This window comes from Artemia franciscana, chromosome 10, assembly GCF_032884065.1.
Source record: "Artemia franciscana chromosome 10, ASM3288406v1, whole genome shotgun sequence".
NCBI lineage: Eukaryota > Metazoa > Arthropoda > Branchiopoda > Anostraca > Artemiidae > Artemia > Artemia franciscana.
The window spans coordinates 30,498,378-30,516,327 of NC_088872.1; the positions used below are offsets into that span (position 1 = coordinate 30,498,378).

General features: G+C 34.6%; 1 protein-coding gene across 5 annotated transcripts in view; it reads right to left on the reverse strand.

The window, feature by feature from the left end:
* The window catches only part of LOC136032055 (transcription factor IIIA-like), a 79,994-nt gene that overhangs the window by 21,371 nt on the left and 40,673 nt on the right, over positions 1-17,950 (reverse strand). For all 5 annotated transcript variants that reach the window (XM_065712165.1, XM_065712164.1, XM_065712161.1 and 2 more), the window contains exons 6-7: positions 12,024-12,141; positions 7,633-7,738 (exon numbers count right to left, since the gene is read on the reverse strand). In XM_065712165.1, the coding sequence (XP_065568237.1) occupies positions 7,633-7,738; positions 12,024-12,141 (224 nt within the window). The remainder of the gene's footprint in view (positions 1-7,632; positions 7,739-12,023; positions 12,142-17,950) is intronic.

The following is a 17,950-nucleotide window of genomic DNA, read 5'->3' on the forward strand; positions in this document are numbered from 1 at the left end:
CAGTTGATGCCTTATTAAAAGCATTTACAAGTACATTACTGCCATATATATATATATATATATATATATATATATATATATATATATATATATATATATATATATATATATATATATATATATATATATATATATGTTTATATATATATATATATCTATATATATAAAAATAAGTTGTCTGTGTGTCTGTCTGTCTGTCAGGTGACGTCATGTTTCTGTGTTGACTGACGTCATCAAGTTAGTTGTCGTCATTTTTGCTACGACGGTGACGTCATTCAAGATATTTAAGACATATGTTCACGTAGAAATCTATTAATGTTTAAGTTTAAAATGACTGATGAACTTACAATGGCAAAAGCCGATGAAGATGCTCAAAGAGTCTATGCCAAAAAACTTGCTGCTGATAGAGAAAGTCAGAAAAGAAAGCGTGCCGAGGAATCAAAAGAACAGCAAGGAAACAGGCTTGAGGCTGATAGAGAAAGAAAGAACAGAAAGCGTGCCGAGGAATCAAAAGAACAGCAAGGAAACAGGCTTGAGGCTGATAGAGAAAGAAAGAACAGAAAGCGTGCCGAGGAATCAAAAGAACAGCAAGGAAACAGGCTTGAGGCTGATAGAGAAAGAAAGAACAGAAAGCGTGCCGAGGAACTACCAGAGCAACGCGGAAGCAGACTTGCTGCTAAAAGAGAAAGTGAAAAAAGAAGGCGTGCCGAGGAATTACAAGAACAGCAAGAAATCAGGCTTGCTGCTGATAGAGAAAGTAAGAAAAGAAAGCGTGCCGAGGAATCACAAGAACAGCAAGAAATCAGGCTTGCTGCTGATAGAGAAAGTAAGAAAAGAAAGCGTGCCGAGGAATCAGAGCAACCTGAAAGTTATCGCCTGGCATTCAGGTACAACCCAGTCGATGATTATAGCTTGAGTAGATGTGTTCAAATCGGGACAATGTCTAAAATTTGTCCCTATTGCAAGGCCTTGAAATTCAATGGTGAAACAATGGGAATGTGTTGCGCCTCAGGAAAAGTTAAACTTCCTCTATTGGCTGCACCACCAGAGCCATTGAAGACTTTTCTTACTGGAACTACGTCAGAATCTAAGCGTTTTTTGTCACAAATCAGAAAATACAACTCATGTTTCCAAATGACGTCGTTTGGAGCCCAAATCGAAAATCCAGATCAATTTATGTCTACTTCCAAAGTAAAAGGGCAAATTTATCATAGAGCAGGGTCCCTTCTACCATTCTCAGGCGAGAATCATAAATTTTTACAATTATACTTCATCAGTGATAGAAATTCTGAATTGAATGCACGTTGCGAAATTTCTCCCAACGTTGAAAGGACAATCGTTTCCCAATTGCAACATCTTTTCCACGAAAATAATAATTTAGTGCGTCTGTTCCAAACAGCCATCGATTTGATGCCTACTGATACGCATAAAATTGTTATTTCCGCTGACAAAACGCATCCTGGCCAACATGTGCGTAGATACAATGCTCCAACTATCGACGAAGTGGCAATCGTTATGGTCGGTGATCAGTTTTTACCTCCAGATATTATTCTTCATAAGCGAAACGCTCAGTTGTTAAGAATTGCTGAAACTCATCGATGCTACGATGCCCTACAATATCCTATCATTTTTTGGGATGGAGCCGACGGCTATCACTTTAATATTAAATTGATGAATCCAGCCACTAACAAAGAAATGAATAAGAAATGCAGTGCAATGCATTATTATTCCTATAGACTAATGATTCGGCAGGATGAAGGAAATTATATTTTAAAATGCCGTGAATTGTTTCACCAATTTGTCGTTGATATGTATGCTAAAATTGAATCAGAATGTTTGCTATATATCCGCCTGAATCAGACCAAGCTCCGCTCTGAACAATACATTCATTTGCGAGATGCAGTTATAAATGACGGTAATACCACAAACGTTGGAAGATTAACAATTTTACCTTCGTCATATGCTGGCAGTCCCCGTCATATGCATGAATATGCTCAAGATGCTATTGCGTATGTTCGTCTCTATGGTCGTCCAGATTTATTTATTACATTTACATGTAATCAATCTTGGGACGAGATACTGCAGCTTTTACTTCAAGGACAATCGGCGGTTCATAGGCATGACATTACGGCCCGTGTCTTCCGGCAAAATTTGAAATCACTGATAAACTACATAGTAAAACTTGAAGTGTTTGGGTCAGTGCGATGCTGGATGTACTCAGTGGTGATATCATGTAACCCCTTATCGACATTTTTATCAAGTATTTCAGCGGAAATCACATCATCAATTTCGTTCGAAGTAATTTTTTTATGTAGCCAGATTAGTATATGTGCGTGTGGCAAACCTAGTTTTTGCCATTCCACTGAGTACATCCAGCATCGCTTAGATGACGTAGTTCCAGTAAGAAAAGTCTTCAATGGCTCTGGTGGTGCAGCCAATAGAGGAAGTTTAACTTTTCCTGAGGCGCAACACATTCCCATTGTTTCACCATTGAATTTCAAGGCCTTGCAATAGGGACAAATTTTAGACATTGTCCCGATTTGAACACATCTACTCAAGCTATAATCATCGACTGGGTTGTACCTGAATGCCAGGCGATAACTTTCAGGCAATTGTTAATTTACGTTTTTGTCCTCTAGGTATTATGAAACTGCTGAAAACACCTTCTGTAAATAGACTCATTACACTTGGTATTTTATGCTTAGCTGTGTTTCTTCTGTAATTTTGCATGCGTCACAGATACTAAGAACGATACAACCACTCCTGAGGCGGAAATGACGTATTTATGTTGTTGAAATGTGTTAATAAAAATGACGTCACTCACATGATATCTATATCTATCTTCTATATATATAAAAATAAGTTGTCTGTCTGTGGATGTGTCAGGTGACGTCACCTGAAAAAACTGGATCAGGTGACGTCAAAACTGAAAAAACTAAAAAAAGGCAAAAACTACAAAAAAAACTAAAAACTAATAAAAAAAATAAAAAAGCTAAAAAACTAAAAAAACTAAAAAAAGGCAAAAACTACAAAAAAAACTAAAAACTAATAAAAAAGCTAAAAAACTAAAAAAACTAAAAAAAGGCAAAAACTACAAAAAAAACTAAAAACTAATAAAAAAAATAAAAAAGCTAAAAAACTAAAAAAACTAAAAAAAGGTAAAAAACTAAAAAAACTAAAAACTAAAAAAAAACTAAAAAAAGGAAAAAACTGAAAAATAAGCTAAAATAAAGGTAAAAACCAATAAAAAACTAAAAAAAAAACTGAAAAAACTAAAAAAAGGCAAAAACTACAAAAAAAAACTAAAAACTAATAAAAAAAGTAAAAAAGCTAAAAAACTAAAAAACTAAAAAAACTAAAAAAGGTAAAAAACTAAAAAAAATAAAAAATAAAAAAAAACTAAAAAAAAGGAAAAAACTGAAAAATAAGCTAAAATAAAGGTAAAAACCAATAAAAAACTAAAAAGAAAAAAAGGAAAAAACTAAGAAAAATTTTCATCTAAAAAACTAAAAAAAACTAAAAAAGGTAAAAACTAAAAGAACTAAAAAAGAAAAAAATAAATGACGACACTCAAAGAGAAAGCGACCAGGACAAAAGGAATGTTCGATTAGCAATCAACAAAGCACCGGGACACAGGGAGTATAAATGACGACCAGGACATAAGTAAAAAAAAAAAAAAACTATCTATATATATAAAAATAAGTTGTCTGTGGATCTGTGGATCGTGGATCAGGTGACGTCACCTGAAAAAACTGGATCAGGTGACGTCAAAACTGAAAAAACTAAAAAAAGGCAAAAACTACAAAAAAAACTAAAAACTAATAAAAAAAATAAAAAAGCTAAAAAACTAAAAAAACTAAAAAAAGGCAAAAACTACAAAAAAAACTAAAAACTAATAAAAAAGCTAAAAAACTAAAAAAACTAAAAAAAAGGCAAAAACTACAAAAAAACTAAAAACTAATAAAAAAAATAAAAAAGCTAAAAAACTAAAAAAACTAAAAAAACTAAAAAAAGGTAAAAAACTAAAAAAACTAAAAACTAAAAAAAACTAAAAAAAAGGAAAAAACTGAAAAATAAGCTAAAATAAAGGTAAAAACCAATAAAAAACTAAAAAAAAACTGAAAAAACTAAAAAAAGGCAAAAACTACAAAAAAACTAAAAACTAATAAAAAAAGTAAAAAAGCTAAAAAACTAAAAAAACTAAAAAAACTAAAAAAAGGTAAAAAACTAAAAAAAATAAAAAATAAAAAAAAACTAAAAAAAAAGGAAAAAACTGAAAAATAAGCTAACATAAAGGTAAAAACCAATAAAAAACTAAAAAGAAAAAAAGGAAAAAACTAAAAAAAATTTTAATCTAAAAAACTAAAAAAAACTAAAAAAGGTAAAAACTAAAAGAACTAAAAAAGAAAAAAATAAATGACGACACTCAAAGAGAAAGCGACCAGGACAAAAGGAATGTTCGATTAGTAATCAACAAAGCACCGGGACACAGGGAGTATAAATGACGACCAGGACATAAGTAAAAAAAAATTAACAAAACTAAAAAGAAGGTAAAAACTAAAAAGAAAAAAAAACTAAAAACTAATAAAAAAACTAAAAAATCTAAAAATCTAAATAAACTAAAAAAGAAAAAAAAGGAAAAAAATAAAGGAGAAGAACAAAACTAAAAAACGAATGTATATACAGACCGGTACACCGGGATACAAATGACGACCGGGACACAGGGAATATAAATGACGACCGGGACACAGGGACACAACTACAACGGGGACACCGGGGGAAACAGGAGGATATAAATGACGACCGGGACAAAAAAACTAAAAAGAAAAAAAAAACTAAAAACTAATAAAAAAACTAAAAAATCTAAAAATCTAAATAAGCTAAAAAAGAAAAAAAAGGAAAAAATAAAGGAGAAAAACAAAACTAAAAAACGAATGTATATACAGACCGGGACACCGGGATACAAATGACGACCGGGACACAGGGAATATAAATGACGACCGGGACGGACACCGGGACAGGGAATGGTCGATTAGCAATCACCATCAACAAAGCTCAAGGGCAATCATTAGAATCATGAGGTATAGATCTGAATACAGATTGTTTTCCCATGGACCATTATATGTTGCATGTTCAAGAGTCGGTAAACCTGACAATCTATTTATATGCAAAGACAATGGGACAGCAAAGAATGTTGTATATTCGCAAGTTTTACGTAGTTAAAACCATATATATATATATATATATATATATATATATATATATATATATATATATCTATCTATCTATCTATATTCACAGGTGGGACATAGGGACACAACTACAATGGCGCGTAACTATTATGGCGCGTAACGACTTACGCGCGCGGGGGGGCTTGGGGGGGGGCGCGAAGCGCCCCCACCAACTAGGTGTTGGGGTGGCGCGAAGCGCCACCCCAACAGCTATTATATATATAAAAATAAGTTGTCTGTGTGTGGATCTGTGGATGGATCAGGTGACGTCATGTTTGTTCGCATATGACGTCTGAATTATTTCACACTAATACAAAAGAAGAAAAAAACTAAAAAAGGTAAAAACTACAAAAAAACTAAAAAGAAAAAAAAACTAAAAAAGCTAAAAAACTAAAAAAAACTAAAAAAAGGTAAAAATCTAATAACTAAAAAAAAACTGAAAAAAATAAAAAAAGGCAAAAACTACAACAAAAATAAAAACTAATAAAAAAACTAAAAAAGCTAAAAAACTAAAAAAACTAAAAAAAATAAAAAAAGGTAAAAAACTAAAAAAACTAAAAACTAAAAAAGAAAAAAACTAAAAAAAAGGAAAAAACTGAAAAATAAAAAAAACTAAAAAGAAAAAAAAACTAAAAAAGCTAAAAAACTAAAAAAAAAAATAAAAAAAAGGTAAAAATCTAATAACTAAAAAAAACTGAAAAAAATAAAAAAAGGCAAAAACTACAAAAAAATAAAAACTAATAAAAAAACTAAAAAAGCTAAAAAACTAAAAAAACTAAAAAAAACTAAAAAAAGGTAAAGAACTAAAAAAACTAAAAACTAAAAAAGAAAAAAACTAAAAAAAGGAAAAAACTGAAAAATAAAAGAGAAAAAGAAAACTAAAAAAATATGAATAAATATATATAAAAATAAGTTGTTTGTGGGTTATGTCTGTCTGTCTGTCTGTCGAGTGACGTCGTGTTTGTCCGCATATGACGTCTGAATTATTTCACACTAATACAAAAGAAGAAAAAAGAACAAAAGAAGAAAAAGGCATGGAACAAGAAACAGCAAGAATCACATTCAATCTAGAATAAAGAAACATATTATATTAGCGTCTGAAAAGATACACGGGACAAGGGAAATTAAATCACTCATGGATATCTTAGCCACTTAGGAATGGAATGTGACACAGTTAGAGTTAATAGTGACACAGTGGTGCCAAGGGACTTACATTAGTGGCTTCAGGACTGACCCTGACAGCCAATTAGGCTAGGAACATCGGGGGTAGAATAGTCTATGAGAGAATCGGGACTGCTGAACCACGTTACTATACCCTAGCGGAGGCCAGAAGTGGCACTGGTGGTGCTGTGCCACGTACCCTGGCACTGTTAGATTACCAATAATATCATATGTACTTGAAATTCTTGTATGATTCCGCTTCAAGAAAGGTAGAACAAGGCACACTGTATAAGAGACCAGAGGTCCACTTTATGCCTCGAAGTTGTTTTATCGAAAGCATTGGATGATTCCAACAAGGTACAACATGCGCACCTTGCTGAAAAAAGGGGGAGGTGTTTAAGCGGCTTAAAATAACTTGCAATGTGCCTAAATGTCTACTAAAATATTGACGGGGGTAGGGGGGGATAAGGGCTTTAGCATTAGAAACAAAATTGTAGATGTATTTGTTTAAGAGTTGATTTGAATGCCCTCAACCAAATTTTCAATATTTCAACCAAGAAAGGAGCAAATGGTCCAATTTTTGGACCAAAGATCCAAAGTTACAATCTTTTTAGATATGAAAAAAAAACACAGACAAAGAAATGGATTAAAATTATTGGAGGTACATCTTTCTATACTTGCAATAACTTGAAATGTGCCTAAATGTCTACTAAAATATCGACGAGGCAAGGGGGGGGGGGAGGCTGATAAGGGCTCTATTGTTAGAAACAAAATTGTAGATGTATTTGTTTAAGAGTTGATTTGAATGCCTTCAAACAGATTTTCAATATCTCAACCAAGAAAGGAGCAAATGGTCCAATTTTTTGGACCAAAGATCCAAAGTTACAATTTTTTTGGACATGAAAAAGAAAGGCACAGAAAAAGAAAATTGACTAATATTATGGGAGGCACATCTTTCTATTTTAAGGCAACGCTATTTTGTTATTAATACTAATATCACAGCTAATAGAAAGAGAAATGGAAGATCACAAGAACTGTGCCTTTTTTCTTCTAACCACTTCCAGAGCTACGTCAGGAAACTGGCAAAACAGATGAAAAGCGCAAGATTTTGCTGTTTAGTCTTATGCTTTGGAGACAAAGATAATCGAAATTGTACCTTAAAAACTATTTGAGCAATTGAAAAAAATAATTCATTTTAGTCTTTCTAATTTACGAAAAAACAGTTTCAGGGGTAATTTACCTTGCAAGAAAAGCTTTTTCCACATCCATCGAACTGACACATCTCCCGGACACCCTTATGAACTCTAAGAACATGAAGATCTAATTCTACCGCACGAAGATATGACCTGGAAAAGAAGTATTTTGTTGGGTAACTGAAAAATAAAGTAATTGTGTCAACCGTGTTATAACAAACGATGGGAAATCAGCAATCATCCAAAATTCATGCTAGATTTTTCTTTTTGATAAAATGGCAGAAAACGACACTTAGCTGTACTGAAAAGCGAACCAGATACTCATATTTTCATTAAGATGAGCCCTCTCCCAAAATTCTACAGCCCTTGTTTCAGAACGATCACCCCTGGAAAAAGGAAAAACAAACAGCTTGATTAAGGCTATGTCTAGTCTTTCTCCACCCCATTGAGCCTTCTGTCATTGCAATACTTGACAACAGAGTCCACTTCGATTTTCTTTGTCTATGTTAAAACAAAATTATCAGATGAAAGTAAAGGGCGATTTCAAAACTTGAAACGACCATAAATTATTCTGTATATCAGGGGGGCAGCCACCTCTTCTGCCTCGGCTCTTCATGCTAATGTTTTATTGGGCTTTAGAACAATTATTATATTCCAATTCAAAAGCCCTTGTGTTTAAATAGCCGCTCTTAAAGAATTGAAAAAAGTCAGACTTTAGTGTAAAGGGTGGGGGTTTGAGGAGGAAGCAGTCATCCTGATATACAGAATAATTTCTTTTCGATTTAAAATTTTCGCGTCGGTCTTTAATTTTATCTAAAAAAAGTTTCTTTTTCCTATTTAATATTTGCTCATTTTTCATAGTACACCCAGCGTTACACTAAAAGAGACGAGTGCTACTGTCCCTAAGACCCACCTCTTTAAATCAAAATTATACTTCTGCACAGCAATGCTTCGAGAAAAAGAGCTCATTTAGTATATTTTCTTTTGGAAATTAAGTATAATTGCTCAAATTAAACGATCATCTGAATATGAGAGAATTTTTCAACCCCCTCAGACCTCCTACTTCAAGCTTCATCCTATACATCCCATCAGTAAAGTCCAACAGCAAATTATGTTCTGGTCTTCAGAAGATATGGGAGTGTTAGCCCTACTCATGTTAACTACATCCCGTTTTGAGTTTGACTCAGTTATTTATTGTAATTTCTGTTCGTTCTGGGTTTATTTAAATATTGACTGTGATTTATAGTTGTTTTTACACTTGGAAGATTGTTTGACTTTATTTCTGCTCATTTTGGGTTTAATGGAGCTCTTTACTTTTCTTTGAAAAACTTAGATTTTTTTTCAAATTAATCGTAAACTAAATCAAAGGCGATATGTGCATCCAGTTTATCAAACAGGTGGATCTGCAATATTTTCAGAACGGCTGACTGTTTCAAGCGGTTGGAGGGCTGCCAGTTTCCCTCCCATGCCCTACTTAACTGCCTTCTCACTTAAAACGTTCGATTAACATTTTGAAATGGTCATCCTGTTCAAAATAGCCTAAGGTCCAATAACTATGCGGGTTGGCATACCACTCCACAATTTTGGACAGGAATGCCGAACACAATCAAACGTAATATGTGCATGCTAGTAATCAAAGGGCGTATCAGCAATACCTAAGGAATGCCTGAGAGTATTATTTGAAACTTACACATTGAACCTTCAGACAAATATAGAATTAGTTCTAAGGAAGGGGCGGGGGGGGGGGGAGGGGTAGAAATTGATACATGATTCATTCTATTCTACGCTGCCATTATGAAAGTAAAGAGTAACATTTAACTCCAAAATTAGCAGAATATGTTCCAAAAAGAAGTTGGACTGCCCCTTACTCATCTCCAATCTCCCCCTCCCCGCCATAAAAACTTCGAAGAATACTAATTCGATTGAAAATTGGAAGTTCTAGTCATTTTTTATCAAATAGAAAGCTATTTTAGGCCAACAAGCCCCTGTCCTAGAACCATTTTTGATCACTGGAAAGTAATCGCACATCCATGATCTTTTGTGAAAAAAAAATCATTTGTAGATAAGAGCATTAAACCTCTACATTAGGGTTCTCAGATTGTTCTGTTGCTAGGGAGGGGGGCTGATGCCTCAAAGGGTGCGTTTTAATACTAAAACATTCTAAATCTCATTGAGGATTCAGGTAAATACAGAATTAGTTCTCAAGAAGGGGCGGGGGAGCAGAAGTAGGGGAAAATTTTCGGGGGGGGGGGGCATCTCCCAGTAGGGCTAACGCCTCCTATACCAAGTATAGATCAGAAGGACATTTGTGCTTTACTGAAAACAGTTCTTATTTCGAGCTGTGAGTTTTTATTTGATGTAATGAAAAAAAAAATAAAATAAAAGAAAGCAAATCATATCACGCAAAATTAATTAATTGATTTAATGGAATACAAATTGAAAGTTTAATATATTTTGATATTAATTCCTGGAACTCTTGAGAATTTTGTTTTTATTAAAATTGTAAAAGAGCAAACTTTGAAAATATATTTTGTTTTCAGTCAAATGCAAATGACGTATAAGGCACGAGGGACGTGTTACTACTCCTGTTTGCTGTAATTTCTCTTCGTTTAAAGTTCAGCTGAATCCTTTATTTTAATTTCTGCTCATTTTGGTTTCACTTATTTATTGATAGGGATTCATGTTCAATTTACGCTTGAATAACTATTTGACTTATTTTCCGCTTATTTAACGTAGCTCTTTAATTTTCTCTGAGAAACCTTCTTTTTGGAATAAACCTTTAGACATTAATTTTTTTAGTTTTTAATTGACAGAGTTTTTCATTGAATAATATAAAGAATAGTTGTATTTTTTTTGCAGTTTTCTCTTTAACAATAAAGATTTTGGCTTGCTATTTACACGTTGGAAAAAATTTTGCACCAAATTTTGACAGCAGTTGTGCTATAGAACTTTGGATTGATGAGTACGTGGAATATTACTCAAAGTATTAGAAATCTTTATAATCTTTGGCCTTCTTTTGGATTGAAGCCATTCCGACCAGTCTAATGATACAGCCCTGAATATAGACAAATGCCAAACGATCATTCCCCTAAACATCCCTCAAAAGTTTCAACATAATTCCTTTAGGCATTGGCTGAGAGTGTCTTTATTTAGTTAAACATTCCCCTAAATATGCCATGAAAGTAAGGGAGGATCCAGGAGGGAGAAGGGGGATACCCCATAATTCTTGATTTTTTGTACCTAAGCAAGAATCGTTGTTTAATGTGCACACTGGCTGAGCCCTTTTGTATATTCGTTAAAGCATTCAATATTAGAAACAAATATTTCATTCCAATTATGTTTTTCGTCACTGTATATTTTTGCAAAACCCTCCACATTTACAGTTATCCGTGTCAGTCAAATCTACTCATTACTTTAGTCACTCTCGGTGAAACCCTCGAGGGACCGTTGTGTCACATTTGGCTGCTTTCCCATCGCAATCAGAAACAAGGGCAGTTACCCTCGATTCTTGAACATGAGCGCAAGGTTGCCACCAACACAGATTTATCCTTAAAGCAGGGATTTCCCTACCCCTGCCGAGGAAATTAGAAATGCCATGGATTTTTCTTAGAATAAAGACTTTTAATTTCTTTTTTTCACATGGGATAAAAATACCGGTCGCTATGAAACAGCAAAAACTACTCTTTTACGGTCAAAAATAGGTTTAGATAGTACGCAGATGACTTCGCTAGAGCACTGAAGAAGTGCAGAGAATTCAAAAGTTTCAGCATACGTTATTCTTTACGTAGCGAAAACTTATTCACCGAAAGGTGGCATCACGAGCGACGTTTTTTTGGTTCCTTTTGGCATACTTTCCGTGAATTTGTTCTTGAGCAGGTGGGAACCTTGTATGAGCATTTGAGCAGTTGTGAGTTCTAATTTTGGTGCCTGGAAACAAGATTACGAATTTCAAAAGCCAAAAATTTCTCTTGCGAGGAACATAAAATTAAATAAAGGTTCCTTGAAAGCCAGTTTGAAAAATTCTCAAATTATCCTTCTTCTCTCTTTTGTCTTTGTTCTAGAGTAGTTGCTAAAAAAAGGAAAACAAAGACACATGAGATACTTGTTTGTCTGGGCTTGTCATCCTAGAATCTGACTTTTCAGCTTACTTAAAAAATAAACACTAATATATTTGTTACATAAGGAATATATATAATAAATGAAATACAAGGAAACCCGGATTTAAAAAAGAGGCGAATCAGCCAACAGGTTTATGTTCTCGATGAGCCAAATTAATTTCTAGGCAAAAGCGTCTTAAATAAGCAGACAAGTTGATTAACTACAGTTTTAATTTCCCACAAGCTTCTGGAACAGGACTTGATGCTCAGCTTTACTAACTTGTACTAGTCTGTTCAAATCCTTTTCTGAGAGACTGCCAAAAATTTCGCAAATATTTTACCTTTCACATCCTGGATGCAAGCATTTATATCTATCTCTGTCTGTATAGTGGGTGAGACAATGACTTCGCCAATTTCCTTTACTCAAGAAGTTTCTATCGCATGTTTCACATTGGTAGGCTGTAATAATGGAATTTTAGATCAGTTAAAACTTAAATTCAATAAACACTACTACTATTACTACTACTAAGGACTCTCTGCAGCACCAAGTCATCTTATGCTAATACAGCTGTCCACGTTTGTCCTCTATCACAATTAATCTAAAGCTTCACTCTTTACCCCTTTCCATAAAGTTACTGGAGTGACAACTTCCTTTAAGTTTTTTTCTTATGACCTCTTTTCATCCCATTTGTGAACGACTTGTTCCTTGTTTGACCCCAGACAGATGGTCAAATAGCACAATCTTTAGTAGCATATCATCCGTCATCTGTAAAACGTGGCCTATTCATCTTAACCTTTCTTTCATTAGTCATAGAAATAATGATTCTTGTAAAAGCTTATTGTATGATATTCAATTATATATTAAAACTCGTCATAACAAAAAAGCATGGAGCAATGACAAAATAAAAACAAAACCAAAGTAGAAAAAGAAAGAAAATGAAAATAAAAAATAGAACAAAACAAGTAAACCCACAACTAAAGACGGTAGTAGATACTGTAATGCTAAAGTCAAAAGACTATACAGAGACAGATAAAATACACTTATACTATGGTAAACACTAAAACTATTTTGAGACAATCCTTCAGGGAAAAAATCGTCAACCTTTCCAAGCGCCCACGTTCCAGAGCCCTACTTGACCATTATCATTACCATGGCTTACAATATTCTAAGCCCATTCACAGTATGACCCCGTTCTTATCTTAAATAGCATTAATATTGAAGAAAAGAATAATTCAAGTTGGGTTAATCAAAAAAAGCATTTTTTTTTAATGAAATGAAAGTAAAATTAAAACTGAAAACGAACAGATAAACATATAACGAACAAAAATAAGAATAATTCGGATTGGGATTTATTTTAAAAGTTTTTTTTAGTTTTTACGAAATGAAAGCAGTGCCGGATTTTTGCATGCATTTTTGACAGCATGCATTTTTCGACAGCATGCATTTTTTGCATAGAGATGAGAGATTATGTATGTTATGACTGTTATAATTTTTTTTTAATAAGCCCGAATGAACGAACTGAATTGAAACTGATTGGAATTGAAAACAAACATGCATCACACTAAAAATGAAAAGACCACCATCCCCTCAAATCCTGCTTTTCGTACTACGGTTTACACTACAGCTTTCCTAAAACCCTATTTGAAGGCAGCAGATATAGCCTTCAGTAAATCCTACCTTTTTTTCTTCAATCAATCACGCTTTGAAACACTTGAAATAAGAACCTGGCTATTAAAAGCATATACCAATAATTAAGCCCTTTTAGTCTCGAACCCGTTCGATAAATAAATTTTATTCATTTATTTTTTTAATGTTCATACATTGTTCTTAAATTATCTTATGTTGTTTTTATTTTACAAGTTTATTCTTACTCATCGGAAGTTACGAGCTTGAGAAAAATTGCTTCTTTTCGAAAAAAGAGAAAAACACCCCCTAAAAGTCATAGAGTCTTTATGAAAATCACACTATCAGATTCAGCCTCCTATCTACAAAAATTGAGGTTTCAACCTCCTATCTGCAAAAATGTGGAATTTTGTATTTTTTGCCAGAAGAAAGATCGCGGATGCGTGTTTATTTTTTTTTTCAGGAGTGATCTTACCGAACTACAATATCGCAAAATGGCTCATTCGAACGGAAATTAAAAGTTCTGGTGCCCTTTTTAAGTGACTAAAAATTTCAGGGAAACTAGGCCCCCTCCCAAGCTCATTTTCCCCCAAAGTCATCGGATCAAAATTTTGAGGTAGTCATTTCGTTCAGCATTGGAGAAAAATGTAATAACTATGCCTTTGAGGATGACATGATCCCCCACAGTCTTCGGGGGAAGGGCTGCAAATTATGAGCTTTGCCCATTGTTTATATATAGTATTGGTTATTAGGAAGCATACAGACGTTTTCAGGAGGGCATTTTTCTGGTGGGGGGAGGGTCGGGGGTTACGTGAGAGGACCTTTCCATGGAGGAATTTTTCATGGGGGAAGAGAATTTTTCCGTGAAGGGGCACCGGATTTCCAAGCATTATCTAACAAGAGCTAAGAGCTCATATGGCACTTGTGACGAGGCGAGAAGAGCTAAGAGCCAAGAGATCATATGGTAAGAGCTCTAACAAAATTCTATGAAGCAATAGATTGATTTAAAAAGGAAAATATGAGGCTTAATGCCGGTCAGGATTTAAAATAAGAGCTCTGAGTCACGATGTCCTTCTAAATATCAAAATTCATTAAGATGCGATCACCCACTCGTAAGTTATAAATACCCAATTTTTCTTATTTTTCCTCTCCCTTTAGCCCCCCAGATGGTCGAATCTGGGAAAACGACTTTATCAAGTCAAATTGTGCAGCTCCCTGGCACGCCTATCAATTTTCATCGTCCTAGCACGTCCAAAAGCACCAAACTCGCCAAATCACTGAACCCCTCCCCCAACTCCCCCAAAGAGAGCAAATCCAGTACGATTCTGTCAATCACGTATCAAGGACATTTGTTTATTCTATCCACCATGCTTCATCCCGATTCCTACACTCCAAGTGTTTTTCCAAGATTCCCCCTCCAACTCCCCCCAATGTCAAACGATCTGGTCAGGATTTGAAATACGAGCTCTGAGACATGAATTCTTTCTAAAAATCAAATTTCATTAAGATCCAATCATCTATTCATAAGATAAAAATATCCCAATTTTCACATTTTCCAAGAATTCAAGTTTCCCCCTCCAACTCCCCCCAACGTCACAGGATCTGGTCGGAATTTAAAATAAGTAACTTTAAAGCACAAGATCCTTTTAAATATCTAATTTCATTAAGATCTGGTCACCCTTTCGTAAGTTAAAAATACCTCAATTTTCAAAATTACCCCCCCCCGTCCAATTCCACCAAAGAGAGCAGATCCGGTCCGGTTATGTCAGTCATGTATCTTAGACAAGTTTTTATTCTTCCCATCCAGTTTCATCCTGATCTCACAGCTTTAAGTATTTTCTAAAATTTCCGGTCCCCCCAACTGCCCCCCCCCCAATTACGCTTGATCCGGTTGAGATTTAAAACAAGAGATCAGAGTTACGAGGTCCTTCTAAATATGAAGTTTCTTGAAGATCCGATCACTCCTTTGTAAGTTAAAAATACGTCATTTTTTCTTGTTTTTCAGAATTACCCCCCCCCCCCCAATAGATCGGATCCGTTCCAATTATGTAAATCACGTATGTAAGACTTCCGCTTATTTTTCCCACCAAGTTTCATCCCGATCCCTCCAATCTAAGCGCTTTCCATGATTTTAGGTTCCTCCACCCCAAACTTCCCCCAACGTCACCAGATCCAGTCAGGATCTAAAATAAGAGCTTTGAGACACCATATCCTTCTAAATATCAAATTTCATTGAGATCCGATAACCCGTTCGTAAGTTAAAAATACCTCATTTTTTCTAATTTTTCAGAATTAACCCCCCCCCCCAACTATCCCAAAGAGAGCGGATCCGTTCCGTTTATGTCAATCATGTATCTAGCACTTGTGTTAATTTTTCCCGCCAGGTTTCATCCCGATCCCTCCACTCTAAGTGTTTTCCAAGTTTTAGGTTTTCCCCTCCCGACTCCCCCCCCCCCAATGTCATCAGATCCGGTCGGGATTTAAAATAAGAGCTCTAAGACACGATATCCTTCTAAAAATCAAATTTCATTGAGATCCGATCACCCGTTCTTAAGTTAAAAATACCTCATTTTTTCTAATTTTTCAGAATAACCCCCCCCCCCCCCACTACCCCAAAGAGAGCGGATCCGTTCCGATTATGTCAATCATGTACCTGGGACTTGTGCTTATTTTCCCCATCAAGTTTCATCCCAATCCCTCCGCTCTAAGTGTTTTCCAAGATTTTAGGTTTTCCCCCTCCAACTCCCCCCAATGTCATCAGATCCGGTCGGGATTTAAAATAAGACTTCTGAGACACAATATCATTCCAAACATCAAATTTCATTAAGATCCCATCACCCATTCATAAGTTAAAAATACTTCCTTTTTTCTATTTTTTCCGAATTAACCGGACCCCCACTCCCCCCCCCCCCAGATGGTCAAATTGGGAAAACGACTATTTCTAATTTAAGCTGGTCCCGTCCCTGATATGCCTGCCAAATTTTATCGTCCTAGCTTACCTGGAAGTGCCTAAAGTAGCAAAACAGGGACCGACAGACAGACCAACAGACAGACAGACCGACAGAATTGGCGATTGCTATATGTCACTTGGTTAATACCAAGTGCCATAAAAAACGATCACAAATTAAACGAAAAAGAAAGTTTTTTTTAAAGTGAAAGTAAGGAATAACACTAACACTTAAAACGAACATAAATTATTACGTGTATGAGGGGGTTCGCCCCCTCGCCAATACCTCGCTCTTTACGATAAAGTTGTTTTAGTACTTTCACAAGAGCTATTGGTTCTTACTAAACGGCCTTTGTGCTTCACAGGTCATTCTTAAAGAATTGGAACAAAATTGGAACTTAAGGAATTCAAAATCAGGAAAATTAAGGAGTCTAATTCAAAACCTGCATTTATTCAAAACGTTCAGAAATTAAATAAAAAACAATTTTTTTTTTTTAAACTGAAAGTAATGAGCAACATTAAAACTTAAAACAAACAGAAATTATTTAGTATATGAAAGGGGCTACCCCCCTCTCCGCCCCGCTCCTTACGCTAATGTTTGACTCTTTGTCACAATTCTGCTTTTTAAAACAACAAAAAATTTTAGTGTAAAGAGCGGGGCGTTGGAGAGGGGGCAGCTTCCTTTCATATACAGAATAATTTCTGTTCTTTTTAAGTTTTAATGTCGCTCCTTACTATCAGTTAAAAAACTTTTTTATGTATTTAATTATCAATTTAAAGCGGCTTCAGTGCTAATACGGTTCAGAAATTCTGAAATAGCTCGAGTTGTTTTCGAAACAAAGATTAAACTAGCAAAAAGTGCAATATTTTTGTCGGAATAGCTACCAAGAAAGTGCCGTGAAGTTTTAAACGCGGCAAGAGACTGCTTTGATATACTTATTGTGTGAACTGACCGCAGGCAAATTCTGGCCAAAACATCTGGTCCATTAATGATACGAAAGATTTGATCATTCGCATATTGTGTTTAGATATAAGCAGTTTTTTCATCATTTATTATTTTTTGTTATGCTATATTTTTTTCTTGGTTTCAAATGTTCATTTTAACATTTAATGCCAAGTCTAGAATTTGTTGTGAAAATTTTGCGCTTGAAGGGCCTTGAAATTTTTTTTTTTTAACAATCGTGCTTCCCATGTATCGGATGCTGCTCCAGATAATGAAGTTGTAAGATTTCCGCCTTCTAGTATGAGCAAATATGTTAATATATCAAGTGACAATGCAAATAATTTTATAGTTTTGGAGTTGGAATTGCCATATTACTGGTTCTTAGTATGACATAATTCCGTCGCAGGGTTTCCTTCTGTTAATATTCTTGCAATTTGTGAAATGTTTTAACTGGGAATACTCTGCTGCTGTCTTATAAGTGCCAAGGTCCGTTGAGGGTGGTCTAATCTTGTAAGTATCTGGTTATCTTCTCTATTCTGTTCGAAGTGATCTGTCAAGGAATCAAGAAGGCGTTTTGAATCCCAGTTTACCGATATTAAATCACAAAATAAGGATCTTATAGTTGGTAATGTTAATAGATCTCCGATTGGACCCATCTCCTATTTTCTTCAGATCCTTAATGAGCTTTTGGATTTAATAAGGTGACGTTTATGTGACCTTGTAATAATGGGGACTTTAACTAGATCCTGACTGA